Source organism: Empidonax traillii, unplaced genomic scaffold, assembly GCF_003031625.1.
Source record: "Empidonax traillii isolate 1590-97213 ecotype Southwest subspecies unplaced genomic scaffold, ASM303162v1 scaffold402:size526523, whole genome shotgun sequence".
NCBI classification, from domain to species: Eukaryota; Metazoa; Chordata; class Aves; order Passeriformes; family Tyrannidae; genus Empidonax; species Empidonax traillii.
Genome location: NW_020955595.1, coordinates 506607 through 520341, shown reverse-complemented (window position 1 = coordinate 520341; position 13735 = coordinate 506607). Strand labels below are relative to the sequence as shown.

General features: G+C 42.9%; 1 protein-coding gene across 1 annotated transcript in view; it reads right to left on the bottom strand.

The window, feature by feature from the left end:
- Positions 1–152: 152 nt before the first annotated feature.
- The window catches only part of HSD17B12 (hydroxysteroid 17-beta dehydrogenase 12), a 97820-nt gene continuing 84237 nt past the window's right edge, over positions 153–13735 (bottom strand). The window contains 2 exon segments of the mRNA XM_027893691.1: positions 153–1816; positions 1943–2092. Of these exon segments, the coding sequence (XP_027749492.1) occupies positions 1712–1816; positions 1943–2092 (255 nt within the window). The 3' untranslated portion in view covers positions 153–1711.

Here is a 13735-nt window from a genome sequence, read left to right as displayed (position 1 = left end):
ACAGCCAGGAAAACAGACTAACAAAAGCTTTGGTTTTGGCATGTAAAAGTACAGTAATTTTCACTGTGTTATTATACATGATAAAGGACAATCAGGCATGTGAATGTACAGGCAAACATTTTAAAGAAAAAGAAAAACACATTAAAGAGTTGGAGTAATTTCCATTTTATTTGTTTTACAAAGTCAGAAACATACAGATTTTTTAGACCAATGCTTCCACATCAGATACAGAGCAATCCAAATCATGTGCTCTTACAGAACTAATACCACTGACTTTACCATCCCTGTTCCAAAAAATTAATAAAACTATGGGATAGGATCTGCATCTCAGATTTGATCAGCACCATTGCATCGGTATTCAGGTTTTTTCAATGTACAGAAATGTTAGCCCCAAATCATGTCTCAGTGCAACACATCTTACTTTAAAATCAGAGCTTGAAATTATTCTTTGAGGGATAGAAAACAACCTCCCCTCTTCAATCACAGGAAGTCACCACAGAAAACAGTGGTAGCTGTTTGAAATGTCATTTGCCTTGCAAGTTTTCCACATTTTATTTTTATAAAAAGGAATGTTAGAGATCAAAATCTTTAAATAAAGAGTAGCTAAGTAGAGAAGACAGTAGTGCAGACTTCTCACATGTACTCTGATCCCTGTGTCCTGGAGTCACATAACTTAAGACTCACTGGAGCATTCCATTTTAGAACAGAACCATGAAACAAATCAAGACTAAATTAAAAATGTTCTACATTTAAGGAAGTTTACTGGTTCTCATTTTTAAAGCTACCTAAATATTCAGGATTCACATTTCAAAAGGCCTCACCAAAAAGACAGACTTATATTCTTAAAAAGAATTTAATCACCATGCAAGGAGAGTAACTCATTTCAAGCTCTGTATTTAAAGTACCCATAATCTTTTACCTAGCAACCAGCACGTAACATGTAACTTGTGACATTTATCTACATTGTGTTATCACCATCTATTACAAAGAGCAGGCACCGAACTTTTAAAAATGTTATTACAAATTGTGAAGATTACATATTACTGAAAAGGTAGAATCCATATTCAAGACCCAAGAATTTAGCTGCTTTTTGCAATGTTATTTTATGTATATATTTATAGATGAGCTATTACACTTATTTTGGTTTTTGGCCCATTTCCCTCAAGTTCATTATCAAAAATATCACACTGGACCATGTGAGCAGGGGAGCATTCATGAGCTGGCTGACATGGCAGAATCCTTGGAAGTACCCAAAACCTGAGCTGAGAAAGAGGTCAATACTCTGGAAATAGTGCTAGGTTACCTTTTTAAATAAATATGCTCTCTTCCCTCTCCTGCCCACCTCTGAGTACTACTCTTTTTCTTCCCTCCACCCATGAGCACAATACATAGATGTGATGGACACGATATAACCAAGATGTTCCTCAACGTTGTGATGTCTGGTCAAAGTCCATGAAAGTATTTCTTAAAGCACAGTGCAATTTTAGTTCAAAGCACTTCCCCCCTCATAACATCTATAAACAAATAAAGCCTATTTTTAAATCAATATTGAAAGTCAACAGTCTTGTTTCACCTGTATCCTGAAAACAAGACTGTTTTGCCTGTTAGAAAGTTCACCTACAATTGAAGATGTTTAAAACATTAGGTCTACTTGATGCTGCAGCATGTTATGGAACCTGCAGGAGTCCTAGGCTTCCAAGTTGTCTCCAACTTACTTCTGCTTCATTTTTTTCAAAGAACGAGCTCGTATTTGTTTGTTTACTTTCATGAGTAAGTTAATGGCAGTACATGTAGGCAGAAGAGAGAAGACCCATCCCTAAAAAAGAATAAAACAAAAAGGAGGGCGTGAGGTCTCAGCATTTTACAGCCTGTACTAAAGACTCTTTTTCCATAATAAACACAAAGGACATTCCAGACCCTTACATTTTCCAAGGTGACTTACCATGAGTGCATGAGGTAGGCACCCATTGGTCCGGGACTGCAGGCCTACCGTGCTCAAGGCAGCTCTGACATACGTTTCAGGACTGGGCTTATCGAAGGTCGGCGTGCGAATTTTCGACATTTTTGTTGCCACATAATATGGTAGAACACTCTGCACATAGGAAAAATCATGTTAAGTAGAGCATGCTTTCAGATTAACTTACAGATCCATCAAGGAACTAAAGTAATTGGAAATCAGATAACCTGATTCTAGCTTAAGCCAGCCTTATTTTCAATTCTAAGACCACAATGGGATGACAGTGTAAGATCAAAAACTTTTTTAATCAGATAACCTGTGGGTCATATTTGGACATAGTTCAGTGGTCTGTTGACAGTCGGCCTCCCCAGCTGAAGCCCTAGAAAAACTGCTCCTGCAAATGTATGGTTGAAAAGCTGTTTTTACAATTTGCCTTGCAAGTACAAAACTTCATTCCAAGTGTTTAACAGAAAACGCTCTACTGTTGCTTCTCTGTAGTAAACCCCCAGTGTTTGCTTGGGAAGGAGGCACAGAATCCAAGACAGGGATTTTATAGTAACCACTCTGTAGTTTGGTACAGAGACAAATGGGAAGGCAAGGAGGAGTAAGAAGTAAAGAGAACACCAGGAGACTTGAAACTGTGTAACTCCACAGCAGGGCTCAGAGGATGGAGGAGACTATCAGTACCAGAATGGAAGACCTCGAGGACATTAGGAAGGATGAAGAAACATAGAGCAATGGGCTTTTATAGCAATGTTTGGAACTAACAGAAAAAGTGACGGTGGGTCTCATAACTGCCCATAAAGGAAACGCAAGAGGAAACAGCATGGGTATATTGTCAATGGAGGGATGTTGATAGCACAAAGGCATGTCCGTGGTACAGCAAGGTAAGACCTGGGGTATCTGAAACCACATTCTATCTATTCCCAGCTCATGCTACTGGAGAAGAAAAGGGAAATGCACTTATACTTGTACAGTAGGAAGCAATGCTCTTTTCTGATAGTCATGGCTTTGGCAATGCTTTCAACTTGTCCTCAGTTTAGGCCTCTAAAAATGTAATCAAAAAAGCTCTGATCTGTAGCCACTTATATATTAAACATACCATATCTCACAGGCTTAGAAAGGTTGGAACTTTACCAACACTTTGAAAAAGACCTCCTAAGACACTGTTAGTGGTTCTACTCGTGATTCAATACATAATGTCAGTATTGCCCATCTAGTGAGCACTATCATTCATGTACCTTTAGAGCAGATATCTGAAAAGTATGCATCCACTTCTCCTACACTCATGGATCTCCAAATACTACCCCAAGACTCGGTATATTTTGGCAAGTTGCAGTTTGTAGACCTGCTTCCCCATGTTAGTCTCTTAAAGAACAGCAACCACACGTTTGACCTCAGAAACATTTACTATCCCACTCAGCAGCATAGCATAGGGGGAAAGGACTCCTTCAGTTCTTATTAAGAGCTTATCCATGCCATAGCCATGCACATTTCAACAGGAATTTGACCACCAAAACCAGGAAACATTGGTATGTCTGCTCATTTCTTCACCTTAGAAAATCAAAACCCTGCCCTTCTCTATATAAATCATCATCATGGCTACGCTTTGCAAACGAAGATTTGAGAAGGGCTCTACCCACGCTTGCTACAAGCGCGCTGATGGCTAAAAAGGCCAATGCGAGATAGACAAGTCCGGTTGCAGAACGTACAGCAGAAAGACTCCCCAGGTGATATCGATGAGACGCAATTCTTTCTGCGTTGCCTTTTTTCCTCGAGAGTGATCCTGTGTATGTTCTCAAAAGCAGCAGCAGCGTTATAGATGGTGTGTCTCCAGGCCTCCCAATTGGAGGCCAGGGTAGACCAATGGTGGTGATCAATATGGCCAAGGCTGAGGGACTGTTTCAGGCAGTCCTTGTATCTCCTCTTTGGGCCTCCTCTCTTGCGGCAGCCAGTGGCAAGTTCCCCATAGAACACAATCTTAGGGAGGCGATGGTCCTGCATCCTGGAGACGTGCCCTGCCCAGCGCAGCTGTGTTCTCAGCAGCATGGCCTCAATGCTTGTGACTGCTGCCTGTTCAAGGACAGACATGTTGGTCACGTAGTCAGTCCAGTGGATGTTCAGGATTGTACAGAGGTAGCACTGATGGAACTGTTCTAAGAGACGCAAGTGGTGCCGGTAAGTGACCCATGATTCAGATCCATATAAAAGAGTAGACAGTACAATGGCTCTGTAAACACTGATCTTAGTACTTTTCTTCAGGTGTTTGTTTTGCCACACTCTTTTATGGAGTTTACCAAAAGCACTGTACGCCTTTGCTAACCTGTTGTCTATTTCTGCATCAATCTTACCGTCTGAAGAGATGATGCTTCCCAGGTAATTAAACTGCTGAACTGATTGGAGCTCTGTTTCACCAATGGTGACATGAGGATGATGGGAGACTTCCTGAGGTGCAGGCTGATATAAAACTTGTGTTTTCTTCAAGCTGACTTCCAGACCAAAAAGCTCAGCAGCCTCTGCAAAGCAGGATGTTAAACGCTGCAGAGCTACTTCTGTGTGGGCGACGAGGGCGGCATCATCAGCGTAAAGCAGCTCACAGACAAGATGATTTAAGGTCTTAGTGTGGGCCTTCAGTCGCCTTAGGTTGAAAAGGCTCCCATCGGTACGATATCAAATGTAGACACCATTTTCATCATCGAGGTCTGCCGTGGCCCTTTGGAGCATCATGCTGAAGAAGATCGTGAATAAGGTTGGTGCGAGAACGCAGCCTTGCTTCACACCATTAGCTATTAGAAACGGCTCAGAAAGTGCGTCCCTGTATCTGACTTGACCGTGCTGGTCCTCATGAAGTGAGATGATCATTTTGAGGAACTTGGGAGGACATCCTAAACGTTCCAAAATCTGCCACAGACCTTTTCTGCTCACAGTATCGAAAGCCTTGGTGAGATCAACAAAGGTAACATAGAGTCCTTTGTTCTGTTCCCTGCACTTCTCTTGCAGTTGTCTGAGAACAAATACCATATCTGTGGTACCTCTGTTGGCTTGGAAACCACACTGGCTTTCAGGTAGAAGATCTTCTGCTATGGCGGGAATTAATCTGTTCAAAAGAATTCTTGCAAGGATTTTACCAGCAATGGAGAGCAGAGTAATACCTTGGTAATTTGAGCAGTCTGATTTATCTCCTTTCCTCTTGTACAAGGTGATGATGACAGTGTCACGAACGTCTGAAGGCAGTTCACCTCATTCCCAGCAGCGCACCACAAATTCGTGAAACTTAACATGGAGTGCTTGGCCACCCGTGCTTCCAGATTTCAGGTGGGATTCCATCAACCCCAGCTGCCTTGCCAATTTTCACCTGCTGTATTGCTTAAGAGTTTCTCCCATGATGGGGGCAGTATCCAGTTCAGTTTTCATTGGTAGTTGTGAAATGTACTGCATTGCTGAGTCTTGAACTACACGGCTAGTACTGAAGAGAGTCTGAAAGTGTTCAGACCATCGATTCAAAATGGAAACTTTATCTGTGAGAAGCGTTTGGCCATCTGCACTGAGTAAAGGGCTTTGAACCTGGTGTATAGGACCGTAGGCTGTTTTCAGAGCCTCATAGAATCCCCTGTAGTCACCTGTATCTGTGCATAGTTGGATTTTTTCTGCTAGATTGGTCCACCACTTGTTCTGGATGTCACGAAGTTTCTGTTGGAGTTTGCTGCATGTGAGTCAAATGGCTGCTTTTGTTATATGACAAGATGGCTGAGCAAGGTGGGCTTGGTGAGCAGTTCTCTTCTTACTCAGCAATTCCTGGATCTCATGATTGTTTTCATCAAACCAGTCCTTGTTTTTCTAGAAGGAAAACCGTAAGGATTCTTCAGAGGACTGCAGAATGCTATTTTTAATAAGTTGCCAAAGCGCTTCAGGAGAGGGATCTGTGGAATGAACTTCGAGCCTGGACTGAAGATTTGCCTGGAAACTGTCTCTCACTGCAGCTCTTTGAAGATTGTTGACTTGAAGTCTCCTTCTAGGAATACCGCCCTTTTTAGGTTTGAACTTAAGGTGGAGGTTAAGTTTACAGCGCACAAGGCAATGATCTGTTTGGCATTCTGGACTAGGCATCACATGGGTGAGACGAACACTGCGGATATCTCTCTGTCGGACCAAGATATAATCAACGAGGTGCCAGTGCTTGGACCTAGGATGCATCCAGGTTGTCTTCAGAATATATTTCTGCTGAAAGATAGTGTTGGTGATGGTAAGCTGCTGCTCAGCGCAAAACTCTAGCAGAAGGTGACCATTATCATTGCAGTTCCCAACACCATACTTGCCTAGTACTCCTTTCCAGGCTTCCGAGTTCTTTCCTACTTTGGCGTTGAAATCACCAAGGATAATGATCTTATCATCTGCAGGAACCCTTTGGATAAGGCAGCGTAGGTCGTTGTAGAATTTATCTTTTTCAGCAGGGTCAGCTTGGAGAGTTGGGGCATATATACTAAAGAGAACAGTATGTTGCTTGTTGTGTAGTGGGAGGCGTAATCAGAATGACCAGTCGGCAGATTTTCGAGTTCAGAGGCAATAGAGTTTTTAATCATGAAGCCAACTCCTCAGAGATGCCTTTCAGATCTGGGTTTACCTGACCAGTAGAGTGTATAACCGGCACCATGTTCTCTAAGGCTGCCTTCCTCATGGAGACGAACTTCACTGAGAGCAGCACTGTCGATGTTGAGTCATGACAGTTCATAGGCAATTAGAGCAGAGCGATGCTCAGGATGTCCACTGTTGGCAGTATCAAGCATGGTTCTGATGTTCCAGCATGCGAGTGTTAATTTGAGTACACCTTTGGAGGCAGGTGTGTGCCTTTTACTCTTAATCTTTATTTAACCGCAAATATAAATAGGACTTAAAAAAAAATACACTGCATGAGTCCACTTTCAAATGGAAAGGAAAAACATGGAGACCTAAATTTCAGAAGTATAAGCAGTTACCATTCCCTTTAAAGTCACCAAAAGCCACATATGCTTGGATGAGAAAACTACTCATTCTGTTACTGTAATAGCACAGGTACCTCATTTTAGCTCCAGATTGTGAACCTCATCTATTTTTCAGATTACACTTCTAAACTGAATCTTTAAGTTTGGTGTTTTTAAAAAAATTAAAATGTTAAGCTTCTTATTCACCACCAAATTATATCTGCAACATCCCCACACTCGGTGGCACAACAGTTATGATTTATCCTATATCTTCCTCTGCTCAAAACAGACTTCAAAAGTGAACTGCATTACCCAGTTAAGCCACTGGATAGCATGAAGGGGCAAAAAACTGTGCATGAGGATACTTGAAAAAGCAAGCATATAGTACCACTACTGGATTTATCCACAGATTTCAAGGCACACAGAAGCATAGGATTACACTTCAGTGTTTTCCTTCTCCCAACTGCACTCCAGAAAACACAAAGACAGGTATGTCCTTTCAGATACATTAGATTTACCATCTTCCTATAAACTGGGCCTTATTTTAACAGTTATCAAGAGACCTGTTGAATCTATTTAGTTTTCCCCCCTTCTTCCTTCCCATAAGGAACTTAGACATTCATGCACCATATCTAAAACTGGCATAACAGAATAAAACAAAAATTCACTGCCCAAAGCATTTCAGCATTTTACATTCAGAGAAATATAACTCACACTGACCAAATAACTGTCTTTATTCAGGGAAAGCCTAGCCTGCACTGCAGTACGATGAGTCTTGCTCACTTGAAACACTTGCTACTGCTTACAGCTCTGATGCTTATTAAAATTGACTTAGAATTAGGTTCTTGAATATCGTATGGATGTAAGAAGTCAGATCTCAAGTCCTGAACAACTGCACGACAGTAAGTCCCCCCAGAATCAGAACAGCTTGTTTACACATTTTCATCACCTAATTTACCTTACTTTTAAGATATGTAAAAGATCTGAACTCTCAGATGTTGCCAAAGAAGTTTCCTACTGTTTCCTATATGGAGAAGAAGAGAGTGGGGGACATAAAGGGGAAATGTAAGAATTGCATTAACCAAGGTTGACCTGTATGGAAAGCTAAAAGGCAAAGCTAAAAAACTTTGCAGGAAGACAATGCCATTAGACATCAGTTCGGTAATGTTGGAGGTGAGAAAGACCACGAGGAAATGGAGACAGCGTATGCATTGTGGAAGAATCAAGGAAAAGAAGAGGTTTCGTTTCAAGACTGGAAGAACAACCCTGTCAACACCACTGCCTGTGACAATACCAATATTTGAGGACTTTGTCATGGTAGCTTTGTTAAAATCATAAAACCTATTAGTAGGTTGTCTCTCCCATTTTTCCCTCCTGGACTTGAGGCCTAGCAGGCATAGAGACAGTGTTCCAATGGTCAGTGTACCAGGTGGTACTGACCAATCATGTTTTCCCCGGTTATCTCCTCCCTTGTCCCTACCTCCTAATGTTTATTCATTCACCCTTGTCCAACCATTGTTAGTGGATTTGCATGCTCCGCCCCATCCCCACCCACCTTCCAGACCCTTCTCTACCTAACCCTATAAAACCCACCATTTTGTATTAATAAAGTTGGATCAGCCCTTGGCTGTGAAGGTGTTCAGATGTGTGTTGTGTGTCTCTTCTTGGGCTGCGTCACAGCTTGAACCTAACCTTCCAGTTTCCACTGCTAGCTTCTTCTAACGTCTACAAGCTAGCCACAAGAACCCCTGACGCTGGTCTGTTCCTTTCCTCATTTCAAAACTGTGACAAATGGAGCCCAACCTGTGGGGCTAGCTTGTGGACTCTCTGTTTCAAGAGGATCTGCACGGCTTCAACTGGGCGACAACTGCAGGGGTGTACGAGAGACCCTGCAGCTCCGGCAGTTTCCTCTGGACGAGACTGGGCATCACGTCCCCCCTCACCGGTCAGAGCAGGCGTTCGTCGGGAGAGGTGAGCGTCCGGGGCATTCCCTACCCTCCGTCCCCACGTCCAAACCCCCAAGTTCTTCAATTCAGCTGTACCATCTCCAAATTATGGGCTTGACACTTCACAAGCCAGAAAGGCCGCTTTATAAGAGAATCCGTGCCTTGATTGAAATACACGGCCACAAGTATGACAAGGCTTCGTTAAAAACACTGGCTACTTGGCTTCATTTACATAAAACCTGTGTCCCTGAAGAAATAACTCTCAAACACTGGGACAAAATTGGCTCTGCAATGTGGAAAGCTGAAAAAAAAGGGGACAAATTAGCTGGGAAAGGATTAATAGCATGGTGACTGATTTTAATGCTACTGCAAGCCAAAGAGAAAGCTGCTCAGATGAACTCCACCCCGAAAGCAGCTATTCCCCAGTCTCAAGATGGCGGCGATTGTGCTCTTCTTGCTGTGTCACCTTCACCACCCCACAAGATGGAGGGCAATACCACCTTGGGTGCAGGGAGGCAAAATGGCGGCGGGGACTCGGATCACTGCATGCATGGTGGCGAATTACCCTGCGTTGGGAGACATCACCTTCTCGGACAGCTGCAGCGGGGAGGAGCTAAGGGTGGGGATCGTTGGGAGGGTGTGGGGGTGGACCCACCAGCATACACCTCCCACCGCATGATGTCACCAACACCATTCTCCACCCACCAGAACATCACATCAGCCACTCCCCCTCCTTTCAAACATGGCTCTGACCACGCCCCCTCCGGTCCCCTCTGGAACTCACCTTCCAGTTCAGACCTAGTAAACATCCGGTGTCATGGCGCTGCCCATGGATCAGGGTCTGAGGCCTACCCATCCTTACCGGCACCTCACACTGACACAACAACTATACCCTCCTATCAGCCTCCGCCGATGCTGCACGGGCCTGCTCCAACGGCCGAGGAGCCACCTGGTACCACCTGCGGCTTTTCGGCAGCTTTCCCTGAAATCCCTTCAATCCCACTATTCACTTTCCACTCAAACCACTACTTCATTTCATCAGCCATCACCTAAAACACTCACAACATCTTATACACAGACATCATCCACAGAAAACATCACTGACGCAGAAGAGGAGGATCAAGCTTGCATCACTACACCACCTCCTCTTACCAGCATAATCAAGCAAGCAAAACACAAGCCACTTACACCTGCCAAAAGGCTTATCTTCAAAAAAGTCTCCATTACAGCATCTAGTACTCAAACATCCACACCTTTAACATCTACTACAAAACACACTGAACATAAAAGTACCTCAGTATCTGAGGCAGGTACATGCACTGAAGGTACTGATGACACACACATTTTTGCAGCTGCCACGCCTATCCAGGGCCATTTAACACCAGGGCCCTGGATAGATGTCACACACCAGGTAGTGGAAGCACATGAACGTGCTTGGAAAAGCTTTCAAGATCAAGCAATTTTGGCAGGAGATCTAGAAATGCTTCATGCCTTTCCAGTTTACACATCTGACAGAGGACCTCCTGAATGGAGGCCCTTTTCCTACCCAATCATGAAAGATGTTAAGAAGGCTATAACTGACTATGGGTTAAACTCACCTTTTACTATGGGACTTACGGATTCTTTTTCCCAAGCATTCACTCTTACACCTAATGACATCTGCCTAATAGCAAGGGCCTGGCTGCCTGTTATACAATACTCTGCCTTTGAAGCAGAGTGGCGGGCACTGATTAAAAAACATGCTAAAGAAGGTGGGAATTTTGGAGGTAAGCCATATGCACAAACAGTGGACATGATGTTTGGAGAGGGCAATTATTCATCCAACACAGACCAAGCTAGAATACGCAGAGAGATCCTAGATAAGGCCAAGGATCTTGCATACAAGGCCATCAAGAAGGTAGCAAAAGTTACTACTCCAACTCCTTCCTATGCCCTTATTTTCTAGGGGGTCAAAGAGCCTTTCTTAGACTTTGCTACCAGACTAAAAGAGGCAATACAAAAACAAATTGCAGACGAACAATCACAGGAGGTTCTCTTTAAGTCTTTGGTGGTGGAGAGGGCTAATGAGGAATGTAGAAAGCTCCTCAGGCCTCTAAAAAATACCACCTTGTTAGAGATGATAGAGGCATGCAGGAATGTTGGCTCACCACAAGAAAAAATCAGGCTAATGATGTGTGCTGCCCAGGGAAAATGTTTTAAATGTGGTCAATCAGGTCATCTTCAGGGCAACTGCCCACAATCTCCAAAACCTAACTGGCAACAACCAAAATTCAATTGTCAACGATGTGGCGAGGGAAAGCACTGGACCTCCCAATGCTGATCCCTAACGGATATTAACAATGAACCCTTGCCACCCAAATCTCCAAATTTACAAAATAAGAGAAAAGTCACCTTTGCCACTCCTCCTCCATCATGAAAAGACTTTAACACTGACAATCAGGGAAACTCCCAGGGGAGCACCATGAGGGGCGCTCAGACACCAAATGCCTCCCTCCAAGATCAGTGCCACTGCCAGCCCACCTTCACAAGGACACAATCCGACTCCAACTTAATGATACATGAACTCCATTAAATAGTATCTCCAAAATACCTCTACACATATGTGTTCCAACCCTCACCCTCGGTTCTGAAGAAACCACAATTCAAGTTACACCATTAACAAGTTAGTGGAAAATTCCTTGGTGTTTACTGAAATTTCTTTAAATTATCGAGCTGCTATCAATCTGTTTTTATTGACTCAAAGCCCTGGTTATCAGGAATTTGAAAATTTCTGTTGTTTCAACTTTTCTGATCCCTCGTCATCTAGTCACTATGTTTTTTATGGGATTGCTGGATTAAGAAATCTGGTTAAGGCTGCACGTGCACCTGAAAATTTTTATTCCACAGATATTTTTGATGGGCTACGGTTGCCCTCGCTTCCAAATTGGCTAAAACAAGTATGTTTAATTTGTCTTTCTGCATCTTTCACTTATCTCTCTTCATACCTAAAAGGAGTCATTACTAAGTGTGTATTTCCAGTTCATTTAAAAAACAAGAAAGGAGGAGATGTTGGAGGTGAGAAAGACCACGAGGAAATAGAGACAGCATATGCATTGTGGAAGAATCAAGGAAAGGAAGAGGTTTCGTTTGAAGACTGGAAGAACAACCCTGTCAACACCACTGCCTGTGATAATACCAATATTTGAGGACTTTGTCGTGGTAGCTTTGTTAAAATCATAAAACCTCTTAGTAGGTTGTCTCTCCCATTTTTCCCTCCTGGACTTGAAGCCTAGCAGGCATAGAGACAGTGTTCCAATGGTCAGTGTACCAGGTGGTACTGCCCAATCATGTTTTCCCTGGTTATCTCCTCCCTTGTCCCTACCTCCTAATGTTTATTCATTCACCCTCGTCCAACCATTGTTAGTGGATTTGCATGCTCCGCCCCATCTCCACCCACCTTCCAGACCCTTCTCTACCTAGCCCTATAAAACCCACCATTTTGTATTAATAAAGTTGGATCAGCCCTTGGCTGTGAAGGTGTTCAGATGTGTGTTGTGTGTCTCTTCTTGGGCTGCATCACAGCTCGAACCTAACCTTCCAGTTTCCATCGCTAGCTTCTTCTAACATCTACAAGCTAGCCACAGGAACCCCTGACACTGGTCTGCTCCCTTCCCTTTTTCAAAACTGTGACACGGTAACAGCACACTTTTGTGAATACCTGGAAAGAGAGTTAGGCCTGTTCAGTGAGCTAAAAATGAAGCTGGTGGTGGCCTTTTACCTGCCTAAAGTTATTTCAGTGGTACTTATGAAGATAAGCCCCAAACTCTTCTTGGTAGAATAACAAGAGCCAATTTTGGCTGCAGACTGTCAGACTGGATGCTAGGGAGAAAGCCTTTTTGCTAAGAGAGCGGTACTGTACTCAAACAGGCTGTCCAGAGAGTTCACCGCATCCCTGCACTTGAAGGTTTCCAAATTTGGCTGGATAAAGCCATGACTAGCCCATGAGATAGTGTCAGCAGCAATCCCACTGCTAATTGCCAGGCAATCCAACTGCTGGGAGAGCAGGAGTTAAGTTAGAAAACTTTTTTAGAGATCCTTTTAAATTAACATTTTCATGATTCTGTGATCTGATTTTTTATGTAGAGGATACAGTAAAAGAAAACAGGTAGGGAAAGTATCTACTGTAACACTTTTGCTATGCACAAAGTATATAGAGAAAATGCCAGTCACTAACTGAAGTTACAAAAGGGACTAAATTAAATAGACCAAGAACCAAGCAATATTTTCAGACATAGTAAAAGAGCAAAGGTTTCAGAAAGTCTGCATAAATCTTTCAGTGAGACATCTTTCCCAAAAAGTCTCAGGAAAAGTCCTCGTCAACTTATTCTTCATTCCTTTTCTTTTGCCTCTTTTCTCCACGTAAACACACACAGAATTTTAGACCATGCAAATACTGTACTGATCCTGTAAAATTAAGTAGACGTGTCAGCAAGAAGAGTATATTTTTAATCTAAAGATGGCTACACTGCAACAAAAGCACTATGTTACTATCAGAACTAATCCTCCTCAGGAGGTATTCTTCTTGTACAAGACTGATATACTTTATGTTGAAAGTAAGAGACTGGTAAAAACCAGCATTTTCTTACACTTTTCACACAGTGGTACTTTGCAGGTATTGGCATGGCAAAAGTTAACTGGTTTAAATGATGATCTCAGCTGGAAGGGTAAGATTGGAATTAAAAGTGCTACACTTCTGAAGGTCACAGAGATTAACTTCAAAAAAAAAGTAAGAGGGATCCAGTCTTCCTAAGGGATTGAAGGAGATACATCAGCTAGTCTTCACAGGAAGGTACTTGTAATATTCATTAGTGGTTTATAGTGACTTAGGCTGAAAC